At 36.3% G+C, this 17334-nt stretch overlaps 1 protein-coding gene across 2 annotated transcripts; it reads right to left on the reverse strand.

Moving 5' to 3' along the window:
- Nucleotides 1–458: 458 nt before the first annotated feature.
- Nucleotides 459–13735, reverse strand: LOC120528358. Of its 2 annotated transcripts, none has more exons than XM_039752516.1 (6): nucleotides 13556–13735; nucleotides 9717–10028; nucleotides 6849–7007; nucleotides 6419–6532; nucleotides 4738–4802; nucleotides 459–524 (listed from the first exon to the last, which is right to left on the reverse strand). In XM_039752516.1, exons 1-6 carry the CDS (start codon nucleotides 13593–13595, stop codon nucleotides 465–467), a joined length of 750 nt encoding a protein of 249 aa, XP_039608450.1. In that variant the 5' UTR covers nucleotides 13596–13735; the 3' UTR covers nucleotides 459–464. The 2 variants fall into 2 exon arrangements, with proteins under 2 accessions (XP_039608450.1, XP_039608441.1); XM_039752507.1 differs by having other exon boundaries at nucleotides 6849–7133.
- Between the last annotated feature and the right edge of the window lie 3599 nt (nucleotides 13736–17334).

The following is a 17334-nucleotide window of genomic DNA, read 5'->3' on the forward strand; positions in this document are numbered from 1 at the left end:
GTTCCAAATGTGTACATGTAAACATAGTCAGCTTAGTATGAGTGAGTGAGTGAGTGAGTGAGTGAGTGAGTGAGTGTGTGCTCTGGGTTGGGCTGGCCGATTCAGGGTTTGTCTCTGCCTTGCAGGCTGTAGCCCACCATGACATCAAAATGCATCACTTAATAATTAACTAAACACAGAATTTAATAAATTATAATAAGGTCAGTTTTACAAGACACAAACAGCAAAAAATAAAAACATACAAAAAATTATCTTGAATAAGAAGAAATGAGTTGTATCACTTATAAATACTTTTTTAATTATTTAAAAATGATTGCATTCACTTATGCATTTGCTTGATACAAAATAGTAAATATTTAAAAAATCCATAGCAGAGAAAAGTCATTCATTCTGACTAATACTTTCAAAAGGAGGTTAATCAGATACTATTGCTTAGATTGTTTGAACAGAATCCTTCCTTTGTTTCATTTGCGGTGTTCACTGGATTTAAACTCCAGACTGGCATACTGCACTTCTGTTAGCACCTGAGAAGAAAAAGAGAAGTACTGAGAAAGGCAGGACTTTCCAAATCCAGAATAATACATCAAATTTTGCCCAGGTATTTTTTTTTACAAATATTAATAAGTTATGAGTTTAATTTTTCATGCTTTAATTAATCTATTTGAAATGTTTACATTTTGCTTGGTGTTTCCGTGTAATCTTTTAAATCTTATATTATTGTTTTTATTACTCGCTGAAACCATAAAAGTGAATTAAACTATTTAGTAAATCAGGGGTGCCCACACTGTTTCGGCTTGCGAGCTACATTTAAAATGACCAGGTCAACAAGATCTAGCTACAATAAAAAATGCTATATATATATATATATGTATATATATAGTGGTACATGGCCGACCATTCGTCCTAGCCAATACCCCCAGGCCGCCAAGTGGAGCCCTCCTTGCAACATGGAGGTGCCTCGAATGCTGGATACCATGGAAGCCGCTAGAAGGCGCTGCAGGGAGGAGCAGTGACTATTTGTCCTACACCCCAGAAGTACGTCTGAGTCACATGGACAAGAGGAATGACGTGCTTCTGGGTTGAAGAAAAGAAGTTTTTATCTGACCCGGAAGTGTTACCAGTCACATGGACGGAGACAGAAGAAACACTTCCGAGTCAAGGACTATAAAAGGACTGTGGGAGATCCCAGAAATTGAGCTGAGCTGGGTGGAAGGGTGGCAACGTGTCTGGGAGTGGAGGATTGATTATTATAGTGTGTATTGGTTTATTTATGAGTATTGTGGAGAGGAGGGTGCTTTGTGCACTGTTTATTATTAATAAAGTCAACTATTGGACTTTTACCTGGTGTCTGACGTATTGTCCATGGGTTCAAGAGGACGATAGCGCCCTCTATCTGTCACTATATATATATATATATACAGTAATCCCTCCTCGATCGCGGGGTTGCGTTTCAGAACCCCGCGATAGGTGAAAATCCGCGAAGTAGAAACCATATGTTTGTATGGTTATTTTTATATATTTTAAGCTCTTAGAAACTCTCCCACACTGTTTATAAATATTCTCCTCACAGTTATACAGTAAACCCTCGTTTATAGCGGTTGATCTGCTCCAGACAGATAAATGAATTTCCAAGAAGTAGGATTCTTTATAAATCTAATATTTTCGCAGTTAGAGCATTGAAAACCTGTTTACGACCTTCTAAATACATTTTTTAACATTATTAGAGCCCTCTAGACATGAAGTAACACCCTTTAGTCAAAAGTTTAAACCGTGCTCCATGACAAGACAGAGATGACAGTTCTTTCTCACAATTAAAAGAATGCAAACTTATCTTCCTCTTCAAGGTGCGCCGTCAGGAGCAGAGAATGTCAGAGAGAGAGTAAAGTAAACAATCAAAAATCAATAGGGCTGTTGCGCTTTTAAGTATGCAAGCACCGCGATAAAGTGAAGGGATCAATGTTAAGGTAGCCTTTCAACATTTTTTACAGGAGCGTCCGTATCTTCTAAGCAAACAGCCTCTGTGCAAACAGCCCCTCTGCTCACACCCCCTCCATCAGGAGCAGATAATGGGGCCAATCATACGCCTCCCTGATGGTATTGCATGATGGATAAGTATCTGCCTGTATTTCTCAGAGAGAGTGAGAGACAGAGAAAAGCAAACAATGAAAAATCAATACGGGCTGTTAGAGCTTTTAAGTGTGCAAAGCAGCACGCGGGAAGCATATCGTATATCATTGAGAAGTTTTATTTAATATGTAATACGTGCTCTGATTGGGTAGCTTCTCAGCCATCCGCCAATAGCGTCCCTTGTATGAAATCAACTGGGCAAATAAACTGAGGAAGCATGTAACATAAATTAAAAGACCCATTGTCCGCAGAAATCCACGAACCAGCGAAAAATCCGTGATATATATTTAGATATGCTTACATTTAAAATCCGCGATGGAGTGAAGCCACGAAAGTCGAAGTGCGATATAGCGAGGGATTACTGTATATACAGTATATATATATATGAGTATAAGTATATATGAGTATGAGTATACTTTATACATGAAATATATGTTGTTGTACCGTGCATAACTGAATAACCTTTATGGCAAAATAACAATTCAATACATTTATGGTCACTACAGTATTTGGATTTAATAATCTTCATGTAGGAAAAGGCTGACTCGCATAAATAAGTACAGCCGAATAATGCAGTCAAGGAGGTAGCACATTTCCTCATGTCTGGGTACTTTTCCTCTGTAGGTAAGTTCCAAAACTGTCCATGAGCCCCAGACTTCAGCTGAATGTCACCCTGTAGTGTCAAAATCTCATCCTCCACTGTAGAGGAGTTTTAGGTGAAACAGTGTTGCAATTTTTGATGCGGTTGAATCACCCTCAACATCTTCCCTAAATGGATAGCACTTAAATGTAACAATTGGCTCAAGTAAAGCTGAGTCTTGAAACTGTCTGTCAAAGTCTGACAGGCAATTTTCAATCTGCTCTGTGTAGCGTACTGTATGCTGTCAAGTTGCACACATGCCTTCCATTGCATCTCCAGCTCTGATGCGAGGTTTTGGATGTTCCCCAAATCAAGGCGTTGCAGCTCTGAGGACAGATGTTGTATTTTTCATTTGTAAGCATTAACTGAGCTAATCATATTGACCATGGAGTTCTCTTTATCTTGCAACTGTAAATTAAGCTCATTCAACATGTTGGTCAGATCGGAAAAAAAATGCCACGTCTAGCAGCCATTGGATCGTTATTAAGTTGCTTGTATTCTGCATGTTTAATGACAAGGAGAAACTCCTTTTTCTCCGGCCAGGGGGTCTCAGCAGCACTTTGTCCCTAGCCATCTGTCTCAATGAAGGACTCTTTTTATCAACTCTCCATCTTGGAAGGACTTCTTATGCTTTAATAATGATCGAGTGACTCACCTGGAACGATGCTTCGGTGTGTCTGCATTTGCTTTTGAATTCAGCCGAGTGAAAAATGATGGCTGTCTGATTAACTGCGATTTTAGTTCCCTTTCCTTTCTCTTTCTCAGATCCCTTTTCAGAAGGAAGTCAGTTTCGTAGTTTTTATGAACATTTCGAAAGCGCCTTTCTACATTTTTCTTCTTTGGAATAGCAATGATATAGTGACAGATCAGACAAACGCACTTTGATTGTGATATTGTGAGAAAAAAAAAATCCTCTTCCATTTCCACATCCAGCCCATACCCTCCCCAAACAATTTTTTATAAATCCCTTCTTTAGTCAATATAAATTTGAAGGCTAACTAGATCACAGCTGGAGTTTTGTAGTAGCTCTCGCTTTTGATCGTGCGTGCGGGGATGACCAGTGTATTAGAAGAAAAGAGATCTCAGACTGGATGCCCTGTATGTCAATTAAGTGGCAAATGCCATAGGGAGGATATATGATAGACTAACTTTAAAAAAAAAATTTTTAAATGCAGTGCGATCTACCTGCACTACCTTTGCAATCTACCAGTCAATCGCGATCAACGCATTGGGCACCCCTGCACTAAAGAGATTGATGGATAGATATTACTTGTTTTATATAGTTTTGCCATTTTATCATCTTATTTATAAAATTTGTAAGAAAGGTGCTCTGACAATAATCTTTATGTTTATTTTATTTTTTAGTTCAAAACGGTTTTGATCTAAGAACTTCCAAGTGGATTGAAAATAATTTGACAAACATTATATCGAAAAAATATTTCATGGAACTTTGCAAAAAATCATTAATAATGCATTTCATTTTGGATTTAAGACTATACTTCTTTTATCTTTAATTCAAAATTGAAAAATGAAAATCTTCCTGCCTTGCGCCCTGTGTTGGTTGGAATTGGCTCCAGCAGACCCCCGTGACCCTGTGGTTAGGATATAGCGGGTTGGATAATGGATGGATGGATGGATGAAAACCTTGATCTTACTTAGATTAGATTAGATTTTAGAGACTCCTACAGGCCATAAATGAAATTAATACATGATGGCTGTCTATAGACAGGACTTGAATTTTATAGCTTTTTTTTCCTTTGTGTAAACATGACCACCAAAATAACTATCAATATTATTAGTATAACTAATTCCCCTAAGTAGGATAATTTCCAATATAATATTTTTACTAGAAACTTTATAAAAGAAAAAGATGTAAATATCAGCTTAAGGCATAGTTCATCTGCATTGTTATATGGTATGTTATCAACTTTTAGTATCTATTGAAATACTAGAAAATCGAAATTAAATACCGTGCTCTTCTTTTTCACATTCCTGGATTTCACTTCCATTTCTCCAGTATTTTGTGTCCCTGTCCCTGAGGGATTAAAAGAAAAGAAGTATTAAGGATGCAATTTAAACTGTTTTCCTTTACATTAACTGCCAAGTCCCAGCACCTTGAAACAAGAATGTGGGCCAAACAAAGTTTTTGCTAAGTAAGTTTGAGAAAGCTGCATTATGTTAAAGAGAAAACATACATAAAAGTAAAACAAATTTACACATTTCTGATAATCATTCTGTGAAAATGCCTTCCAGTCTTTAATATCTATCTATCTATCTATCTATCTATCTATCTATCTATCTATCTATCTATCTATCTATCTATCTATCTAATTTCAACACACAGTATCCAGAGCTCCACTGCACGTCTGAATATAACACAACATTCTCAAACCCACTCAGTCCACGCATGGTCACAGAAGCCAATCCCCCAACACTGGGTGCAAGACATCAATAAAGAGTACTCTTATGCACACATCCATACTCATACTTACATGGAGCTGATTTACCACCACATGTGTGGGATTTACTCTCAATATATATTTTCGACAGGTTTGTTTTGAATGTTTCTTGTATGTTTTAGTTCATTTAAGTATTTTGAGTGTTACTGAATCATATTGTGATAAACATTTACAGAAAAAAAACTATTCAACTTTAACGTCTTTTACCTAACAGCATTTTGTTTTTCCTTGGGCAATGCAATATTTGTGATTGGCTATGTACTGTTGCTAGCCGTGTTATTACGCAGAAAAACTGCCGTTTGTGACCTGTGATGTTACAGTTTAGAAGGTATGGAGTTCAGTTTAGTAGCTTCCTGGTTATCCGAGTTTGTGGACAGAAACATTGATTGTTACTAGTGCATTTTTATTTATTGATTTCCTAGATAAAACCCTTTACTTTGATTCTTCAAGTTTTGATTTTTGTAACTACTTTAAGCTTAATGATAGATTTAATTTGATTTAGAGATTCACATCCCAAAGGTGAGCATATTATGTAGGCTGATGACTCCAAACTGGCCTGGTATGAGTGAGTGTGTATGCCTGTAACACACTGGCACTCCTGCGGGGCTGGTTCCTGTCGTGCATCTGATTCTGTCGGGATAGGCTCCAGCTTGCCAGTTCCCTGAATTTGCATAAACAGGTTTCTTAAATAAATGAAGGATTTTTTTTTTTTTTGCTATCAAAATCTGTTTTTAAGTGGCTTAACAAACATAATGATTTAAAGCTGAAAAATTTACTTGAAATTTAATCTGTTTTCTGCCTAATCTGAGATATATGGCCAGTGAAGTATTTTTCATGTGTGCTGAAGAACTGCTTTCATTTCACTGTTAGGCAACAGACAAGTTTTTTTTTTTTACAATGTCTTTTAACTAAAATTGTTCTAGTATGTTTACAGTAAATTATTAGCTACTGAATTGGCATACTGTTACAATAAACATAAAATTTTAGGAAATTACTCTAAATTAGAAATGGTTAATTACTGTAATTCAACAGCAGCATACTGCTATATCACATTAATTTTCTGTCTCAGTTTACTGTGAAGTGTTGCATGTTTGTTGTAGTATACAGTAATATGTTACAGTAATATGCAAATAGTAGCCAGTAATTTACTGTAAATTTACAGTCATGTGAAGCAAAATGGTAATAAGAGTACCTGATTTCCTATGTAACAGGCAGCATTGTGTCACCACAGTTATTAATAAAATAAGAAGCAGTAAGGAGACTCCAACAAGAGCAGAAAACCAAGCAGAGCATCCATTCATAAAGCCTAAAAAAAAAGGTTATAAATTATGTTAAATTATGTATATTTAATCATACATTTGCAATTTTGTTTAAAATGCTTCTTCATACAAAATATTTGCATACAGGAAGTTGAAACTGGTCTAGTTGAGACTCTGAATGTGAGTTTGAGTGTACATTCTAGAACCTTCTCCAGAGCTGGTTATGGCCCTTTAGCTGATACTGCCAGACTCTGTATGCTCCCTCTCTGACCTCGATATTAGAATAAGCAGGTTTGAAACATAGATGCCATCATTTTACAATACATACACTGTAACTAGGAGTACACAGTCGGGGCTCCTCACCTGCATTGTATGTCACTGTCTTGTTCAAAGTCATGCCATTTGTTGTTTCCAACACACAGGTACATGGTGTTCCAGATTGCCAAATATCTGCAGCAATAATGACCACATTCTGAACGAACTGCGTACTGACATCTGTATTTCCTTTTATGATATTGTCACCTATGATCCAGTAAAGATGAGGTTCATCAAAGATTCCTTCTGACACAAGGCAGAGTAGCAATACTTGAGACAGAGATTCGTCATGAGATTCTAGGATATCGATCGAAGTGGGCTTGGCAGGCTGTTCTGAGGATGGAAGTATGCATGCAATCATTTGGTGATTTTACTGTACAATATTAAATATTAATATTTAAATGCATTGTGGGTTTCTTTGTAGGACAGAAAGTATGGCACATTGAAAATAATCCTTTCATTTTCACTTTTTAATGACTTATCAAGGAACTAAAATTTGTGACAGCATATTACAAGCTAACCAATTAATCACATTACAAATTCATTTAATCACACAGCACTTTTAATCATAATTGTGTTTCCTGTTTTCCACCAAAAGAGCAAATAGTGAGAAAAAAGAGAGAGCAACATTGAGAGACAGAGCCTTTTCAGCAGCATTTAATTTCCAAACTGGAACCAAAACAGAAATTATTAAAGGAGCTGCAAAGTTAACAAAATTTAAAGGAGATCATTTGATAGTTTGTGGACTGAATGGACCCTGGCTGTGGTAAATGAAAATAAATCTGACTTATCTGATAATACAGCTTCACTGTCTGTGACCATCTGTAGGATGTCGTGTCCATTTGCCCATGTCTCAAATAAAACCTCTTGTCTTTTCTCTGTCCCACTAATTCTGGTTTCCCTTTGTACTGCCAGTTGAGTGCTATTTCAGCTCCCCTCCGGACTTTACATTCAGATGATTTTTGATCAAGAAGTGGCTTTAAACCCCCTTTCTGGGTTCATCTCCAGAATGTCAGCTGTAGAATAATTTCAGTGATGGCCCTATACTTGCACCAGGGTTCAGGGTAGAGTGCCCTATAGTGAACCTTTATACCTATGAACACTCTAAGCCATCTCAGAAGGATCTGGTCCTTATGGCAGCATCAATGCTGCCAGTTTCGTCAGAAGTACAGCATGGTCTGAAATGGCTCTTAGCAAGTCCACAAGTCCTCTATTAGTCTAGAGGTGACGCCACCTTTCTTTATTCCATCTTAACTTTTCTTTTTCTTTCAGAGTAAGGTTCACCAACCTCAAGAACTTCTAACTCAACTTTCATCTAATGTCTTAAAGAATCATATTCTGTTTTCAGCAGGGTTTTCACTCTCTCCCTCTGAAGATGGGCCCCTATCTGTAGCTCTTTCATGCTGAAAGACACATGGCCTCCTTGTGGCATCCATGTTGATATAACCTCCATTTACCACTCTGCCTCTGTTCCATACCACTTGTCATGCTTGAAAACTAGACTTTTAATATGCCTCAACTGCATTAGTAGAGGGCGGTCAGAGTTTCTACAATAAGTATGTTAATAGCAAAAACTAAAGATCACACTTACAAATTACAGGACCACAGAGGACTGAGTAACATGTTCAGCAAAAAGAAAATGAGCAGAGGTTATTTATGAATTCATAAAATAACTAAATTCAATGAATGAGGTGTGAACAAAAATCATAAATAAGATTAAATAAGCTGTACATTTGCAATGTATAAAAAGTTACTTTTATTATGGTGCAAGTCAGATAAAAAAGGCAAAGATAAAAAATGGTTAATCTTAAGAAATCCACGTTACATATTAAGAGGCCATCTAGAGAATAAGGACATGAGAATTAAGAAGCAGTTCTGGGGGGTTCTTTCTTTGCTTTAGTAGACAAGTTATTATAAATAAACAAAATACAGTATATATGTATGTCTCAATAGTCATCTCTGAAAAATTAACACATTGCTTTATATGGTGTGATTTCTCTCAAAATCCTAGAAAAAAATTTAATAGCAGACTTATAGATGCACCCATCTTGGTAATGAGTGAGTTACAAACGTCTTACAAGTAGTAATCAAAGCACCCCATTAAAGGCTGCACAACATTACGAGAGCTACACCCGTTGTCAGCTTATAGTTTTAAGGACTTTTATTAGAAGAACAAGGTGCAATCTTCGTAATATTTGGTTACAAATTATAAAGATGCAGTATGAATATTCAAATAATGTGCTGTTTTACAAACATTTTTTGCATGCGACTTAATCATTTTAAGCCGTTTGTTGCGGGGAACTGTTGCATTGGACGCAAGGAGAGAACCAAACCAGGACGGAGCCCCAGGTTCACGGCTAGGCGCTCTCCTGTCACTCAGATCGGGCCAAATTAGAGTCCACTGTGAAGTTAAGGTACATGGACCTTAGCAGACAAACGGCATTCTAACTCTAAGTACTACGTCAGGAACGAGATTCAGACCCCAGCGTTTTGAGCCAATGAATCAAACAACGTCCGAGACGAGACGCTCAAAGTAAATGTGGTAATTAGTAGGTTTTTGCCTTCTTTACAGGGTATACGTGATTACTTGATTTGTGAGCTTGTTCGGACAACCCAAGTTGCCTTTTTTTAGTCTTCTTTGTTATTGAATGTACCTGAACTGCTCGCCAGTGAAACTGTATTTCCAGTCTTTTAACCGGTGACCTTTGGTATATATAGGTTTTGGAGACTTGTTTGTCAGAACACAAATAAGCCTTTTTATTTTATATTTTTAGTTCTCAAAACTTGTTATTTTGACCACAGTATTCTTAACTAACGTTCAAACAATCCTCGATGGTAACAAATTGGGTCCGGTGTGTAAAGTGAGCTTTTATGTTTATTTTATTTACTTTAATTTGTCATAAATCATGTACTTACCTGCCACCAGCACAACGGAGCCGTTCCCGAAATAGACTTTAGAATCGTTCGCGACGGCACAGTAGTAAGTAGCAGAGTCATTTGTCTGCAGGTCTGAGATCGTCAGAGAGCAAATCTTCTGAGCTCCTTTCGTTGTGTTATACTTTTTGCCATCACCAAGCAAGGACAGAGTAGGGAATGATCGGGGTACCTTGAACCACACAACGGTGTAGCAGTAGAGTATAGTATCATCTATGTTGCAGTGAAGGGTTACGCTGCTCCTGGACTTCTCGATCACAGAGCCTGGAAACTGGTGTGCAGATCTCCCACCGGCTGAAACATTAATTCAAATTCACTTACTTTAACCATAAAAACAACGGTTATTATTATTATTATTATTATTATTATTATTATTATTATTATTATTATTATTATTATTATTTGCTGCTTACATAATGATTTGTTTTGACATAATTAATTTAAACGAATAATAGACATTTTTGCTTTTCGCGCAAAGCTGAGACCAAATCTAAATGAAGCTAAAATTTATTAAAGCATACTTTACCACTCAGCAACGTCAAACCAAGTGGAATGAGTTTCGCAAAAAATGGTTTAATAGCTCAGTCCATCGCAGGTTGAACACACAGACATAGACACACACACTAGGGTCAGTATAGCACTAACAGTCCACCTAACCTGCAGGAAACCCACGCGCAAATGTGGAGGAACGTGCAAACTCCACGACGTGGGAAGTGAAACCATCTCCGTGCGGCCTGTAATTATTATAAGAATAAGAATAATGTATTCCACAATAACTTTTCTGTATTTACATTGTAATTGGTACTTAAAGCTGGTACAGCATTTTAAAGCGAATGTTTAGGCAAATATCACGTGAGCACGTGAAATCTAAATCTTTTTTTATTATAAAAGCCTATAGCCATCATTGTTGGATGCCGTCAAGTAACAGCGACACATAGATTACATTAAATTCTCGTCATGACAGTTCTCAAAATATTTAGAATGCTATAATTTATAATTCATATTATATTATTTTTATGATAAATGCAACAACACATTTGTAGGATAATATAAATGTTAATTTAATTTAATCAATTTTCACAGTTAACAATTACAAATGTATAAATCGATAATATTTCTGTGTTTTTAAGAGTATTGAAGTGTATCTGTTCAGAGGTTGTAGTTTACTTTCTCCAGGGATTGGTTCTTTTGGAGAAAGTAAGACTGCAATAAAGAAAACCTTCTTTGTCAATTGAAGTCTTCGTCTTTGTTTCCGATTAGGGCTATACAGAGAAGAAGAAAAAAAATGAGAAGCCTCCAAATTTAAATCCTTTCACATTCAATGGGTTGCAACTGATTATTTCTCACTCACCATTTCGGGTATTGGAGCCCACTCACACCTGCCGTAACGGCCCTCTGCATCAAATAAACAGATAATTTTTCACATACTAAAGACTTTTTACGAATATTGCAGCATCGTGGCCAGGGAAGTACCCGGCCAATTTCGACATTGTGTCAAGAGAGAAGAACAACGAAGTGGTGGACAGCTACTGTGATATAGCAGGTATCCCCTGGGAGCAAATACCTTGACATCTGTAACTGTAAGCACATCCACAAAACCGCAACCTGATGGAACACAAAGGTCAAGGCAAAACTATATATGGAAATATCCTTCCACTGTCATGATGAATCATCTGTGCATCAGATTTTCACCTCGGCCGTGTTGCTTATAAAATATTTTGTATACTATTAGATCAGGTTTGCCTCTGTCAAAGAAGAGGAGGGGTGATGGAATTTTTGAAATATCAAAATTATTGGTCTTAGAGCAGAGGGTGTACACCAGGTTGGTGTGAAGGCTAGACGGATTATCTTCATCATCATCATCATCATCACTAACGTTTTCACTCCTCTGCAATATCCGACAACAGTCCCTTCTGACTGAAAAAGCACCTGTACGTCCAATACAGAGAAGCTTTACGGCATGCATGTCGAGGCTGGAACCTAAAAGGCTATGAACGGGAATCAGTTATAATCGGATACAGAATTCAAAATGACATTGATATGGATAGGTTTTCTTTGCAAACGTCTCCGTCAGTAAATTGAAAATGCTCAGACGTTTAATGTAATCTGCGTCTGTCACCAGTATGCACAAGAGATAGCCAGTTTAAAATGCATTTAGAGATTAACGAGTCGAGGACGGAGAGCATGAAGATTTCGAAGGATTAAAAGTAGTATTGTAGTTACATGGGCGTTTAGGAAACATTCGTAATTTAACGGTCGATCTTAAAATGTAGTTCATGCTCTCAGTCTTAAGGTGCTTTTTAAGAAACCCTCTCCAGAACTTTAAACTGAAATGCCGTTGAAGAAATTCACTCAGAGCAATATCGTAAAACGCAAGGTACGAATCAATTTTGACAGAAGTTCACTGTGCAAAGTGACCGTGGCTCTGAGTTTGACGTCTTCCTGAAAATGATCGTGGGAGTCGTCATCTGTTATCGGTTTCTTGTTTTCACAAATTATTGATTAAGGATTTGACTCTTGCCATCACTTTCTGCGTTTTTAGAAATATTCTTACACAGTGTTTTTAGAAAATGCGGTACTTATATGCACATACTGGAAACCAAATATTATACGGGAGGTCATCGTGTCAGACATGGGAAATTCGATGCGCGATCAGTTACAAATTTACTTTAAATATTATTTTAGAGTTTAAAAGTGAATATAACCTTCAACGAATGTATAGGATCTATCACACAGTTTTACTTTCCTAGTGTTTGTTCTAATTAGGGCTGCAATATTTGTTTGGTGCCAATTCGAATTAGATGCAAAAGGCAATAGTTAACCAGTACATTAGAATATGAAACATCTGTGACACTGCAGAAAAAAATAAGTCCTTTATACATTTAAGTGGGGTACTTTCTAACCGCTAAACACAATATGACCAACAACTAATATTTTTTTAACTCCTATTTTACGCGCATTGTATATTTTTAAATATCGTCGTGGCCGTTTTTAAGCTGCGTAATACAAGCAATGGTGTTTGTCTAATGTCTATCTACTCTCTATTTATCTATTACAGGATGCACAGTATATATTTATTCATTGTGCTACAATACACACGGTTTAACTAGATAAATTACAATCCTTGACTTTTGAATTCGCTTTGAATTTTGTTTTAAGCACGTTCATCATTTCAACAAAAACATGAGCAGTGCCATATTAATAAAGTCACATTAAAGTCATAGTTATCGAATGTAATCAACAATTAATGTTAGTTAAAACTTCACTGATAATAGTTTGCCTTATCTGAAACGTTCTACATTTGTTTGTTTGTTTTCTGCTTATACCCAAGATCCTATCGTAATATTAGCGGGTTAAGATTCTTCCACTTAAGGAAAAAAAAATGAGTGCGTAAATTCACTTCAACTTCGAAGGGACAGGGCTCAGGATAATGTTCTATAGAGAAAAAAGATGAGGATGTACAGTAATCACAGCTGTAATCTATAAATAAACAGCAGTTAAAGCCCAGTACGTTTCTTTAAATACTAAAAAATATATGGACATTCATTTATGAAGAAGGCAGTGGGCACATTTTACGCGAATTTGCATTTTCTCATTTGTTCTGTTTGCTTTTTTTTAATTGAACATTATTAAAATCTTTTTTCCATGCCCCTGAATTTGATTATTATAGTTTGAGAATGATATGTTAGATTATTAAACACGTGCCTTTGATTACTAGTTAACTTTTCTTCTGTTTAAATAATAAAAAAAAAAGCTCGCGAAACAATATTTTCGTTCTTGCTGAATGTGGAACTTAGAGCTTTTGAAATAAAATTGTTTACCTGAAAAAGCCAGAAAGAAAGTAATTAGGTGAAGCAGCATGATGGAAAGCGCATCCTTAAATGTGTCGTCAAGGTTTTAGCGAACAGCGGCACCTGGGCATTTCTGGTTCACACCAGTTGTCAGACTGCAGGGGCTGAGAAATGAGAATTGAAAGCTGAGGACTGGTTCTATAAGCACAGGATGCGTTACGGGGAGATTTGTACTCAGTGGTCGCCTGTAGGCTGTCTTGTCTTTAAAAATAATTGAAAAGGTTGTACTGCAGGAACTGCGTAATGCACAAAGCATTATCTATCTATCTATCTATCTATCTATCTATCTATCTATCTATCTGTCTGTTAGAGAAATGTGTAATATGCAGATACAGTAAGTATTAAGTGTTTAGGTTAAACCAACTGAGTTTTATTCTTAATATAGTATATTCATTTTCACTATGTATTTTATATTATATACAGACATTTTCTTTCATCATTTCAGTTTGTGCTTCTACCAGATGAAAGTCAAGGTACTATATCCTATATCCCTATAAATAAACAATGACAGATATGTCTAATGTTTAGGGATTACTTTTTTATTTTTGCATTTTATTGCGATCTACAAATTAATATTAGATTTTTTATTTATGTGTATTAGAGGTTTTTGCCTATTGTGGATATTCTACAAATGTTCCACAGTTTTCTAACATTTTGAGATAATTTCATTTACTTCAGCAATAAGTAAAATATAAAGAAATAATATAAAAGGATTGTATTTAAATTGGGTTTTGATAGGTGATGGTGGTGGGGTCAAGGTGATCATATTAGGCCATCTGATAAGCCATCTTGCGTCCAAAGAGCCTAAAAAGAGTTGAGAAGAGATGTGGAAAATGCAAACCAGGGAAGGGAGAGAAGGTCATCTCCTTTATCTTGATCCACACTATACCTAAAAATATCCATCAAATATCTATTGCAAATTGTAATAATTTAAATATGTTTCCAAGACAACCCACACAGTGCATATACTGTAAGAAGGCTTTTCCAGGTTCAGACCAGACATTCACTGTACTGTTCTCTCACTGGGCTATGTTTTTTACTGTACTTGGGAAATATTATTTGATTGTCTAAGAATGTAATGAAATAGAAACCACAGGGAGAAAGGCTGTCATATTTTATTGATTCTCTTATTGCTTACAGAGGAAGTTGTTTTATGAATGTAACTTATTTACACCTCACAGATTATTATTTATTTATTATTACATTCCTTAACTTGCTCAGTCTAATTCATGGTGGTACACTGTCAGAGACTATCACAGGAGCATCATGTAACACACGCAGAAAATGGGTAAACTTCACATGCAGACAGCGCCCAGGCATGGCTTCAAGCCAAAGACTCTGTGAGACAGAAGCCCTGTTCACTGACTGTTTCATATAATGCTCAGTAGTGCTAGGGTGTTGTACCATGTTAGCCATTATGAATGCAATGAGAAGTCACACAAAATGACATCTTTTATTGACTAACTGAAAAGATTACAAGCTTTTGAGGCAACTCAGGTTCTTTCTTCACATCCAAGTTGCCTCGAAGCTTGCATATTGTAATCTCTTTAGTTAGCCAATAAGAGGAGTCATTTGGCTTGACATCTTGCTATATAATGCTCGGTAAACTGTGAAGTAGAATGTCCAGACTGACTTGAGAAGGGCATGATTTGAAGTGATAGAGGTGACTGTAAGGGTCTAAACTCTACAATTTATAGATAAATAAAGAGAGAGTATGAAAACACACATGATGCAAGTCTCGTCAAAAACTATATTATTTTATAACTTTCTTAAGCATTTGTTATATATTAGCAAAGAATGTACTTTACGCACAGGCTACTCTGATACATTTGTGTTAGTTCTTAAGGCCTCCTATGACTCTGAAGTGAATTAAACAGGTTTGCTGTGGATATTTTTTAAGACCCTCAGTGACTTTTAGCTTACTTCTCCATATTAATTTAACATCTATTAAAGAAAAACTCACAGCCTAATAAAGTAGTTGATGAACTGCTCCAAAAGGGATTATTTAAAATTCAGCATTTTTTAATTTACAATACTTACAATACAAATACAAATTTTTGAACTTTACTTCTGTCAGTTAGGAGATTCAAGAAGTGACTCAAGATTGCAGAATGTGACTAGTATGTATAATATCCATCCTTCCATCCATCCATTATCCAACCCGCTATATCATAACTACAAGGTCATGGGGGTCTGCTGGAGCCAAACCCAGCCAACACTAAGCGCAAGGCAGGAACAAACCCCGGGCAGGGCGCCAGCCCACCGCAGGTATAATATGCAGTGAAATAATATTTTTGAAAAGAAAATAAGCATGTCCTGGCTTGTTCCATACTGGTATGATTGATTTAAAGCCTTTTAGAAGACAAGTGATAAGAAACTGAAAGGACTGTTCTCATTTTTCAGTTCTTTACCTCTGCTCAGAGAAGAGCACCATTTAAAAATAGGCTGAAATGAACTGAAGTGTCACCTATACTACAACTGTTTTCAGCAGTTAAATGTGCTTCATATACGGTTTTGGTCTAATTTTTCTATTTTCTATTTTAAGCACATTGTCTGTAAAAATAAATCTTCGCTATGTAAACGCTTTTGGAGAAAAATTTGTTTCCAAGACTAAGAAGCAACAAAATACATCTTGCCACAGAAAACCTGGTGACCAAAACAAACAATAAGTGTGAATCAGTTTCCAACCGCTGAGCAGGTACAAATTTTACGCCGTATAGCCAATGACGTATGGTGCAGACCACATCAGAATAAATGAAGGAAAGCGGAAAAAAAAAAATAAAAGAATGTTGCACACAGCAAATGTAGATGAATTTAAACAATGACCAGCACTCTTAGCAGACAATAACACAACAAGGCTCTATTTATATAATAGTTTAACTTATAACTGTTTTATATTTTGTGTGGATCACTTGTTTGTTTTGAGGTAAACAAATGCTTAAATAATAAGGTTGCACCATTTTAAGCAAAAGAATTGTCCAATGCATGATGCAGATTATAAAATTTTAAGAGTATATAAATCAGCCTAAGGTCTAATTTGTGCTATTTGTAAGATACTGCAAATCAGGTAAAGTATATTTTATACAAGGTGTAGGTTCATTAGGAAGATTATCAAGCAGTCGCTTATTCTTCATTTACATAAACCTGGCAAAATCATGCTATCTGCATTTGCTGCATCCCCTCTTTAGGCCGCATAACTCCTGCAGGGAATATGTGCATTGTTACTTTCATACATCTCAAAAGTATAACAGTTCCAGAGGAAGCAAAATTAAACAGTCAATTTTTCTTTTTTTTACTTAAATTTTACAAAATGTCTTCATTTGAATTTGCTGAAAGCCCTTCTCTTGCTCTATCACCCCTCATATTATGTCGGTTGATAATTTCAGATTAGGACACATCCAAAAGGCATCAATGTTTGGAGACATTAAACGGTATAATTGTGTGCAGACATATTTTCATGATAGATTGGCATCCTGTCCAGGAATGATTAATGCCTTGTCCCTGGGGCAGACTCTGTCTGCTAGTATAGGAACCTAATCAAGGACAGTGTTAAATGATGCGACTCAAACCATTTAAACCTGAACATCAGCAAAACCAAGGAGCTGGGGAATTTAGGAAACCCAGGCCCCTCCTGGACCCCGTGATTATCAGAGGTGACTGTGTGCAGAGGGTGCAGACCTATAAATACCTGGGGGTGCAGCTGTCTGTGTGGTTTTTCTTCATTTTATGCAGCTTTATTTCCACAACCC

Source organism: Polypterus senegalus, chromosome 1 (genome assembly GCF_016835505.1).
Source record: "Polypterus senegalus isolate Bchr_013 chromosome 1, ASM1683550v1, whole genome shotgun sequence".
Classification (NCBI taxonomy): Eukaryota; Metazoa; Chordata; class Cladistia; order Polypteriformes; family Polypteridae; genus Polypterus; species Polypterus senegalus.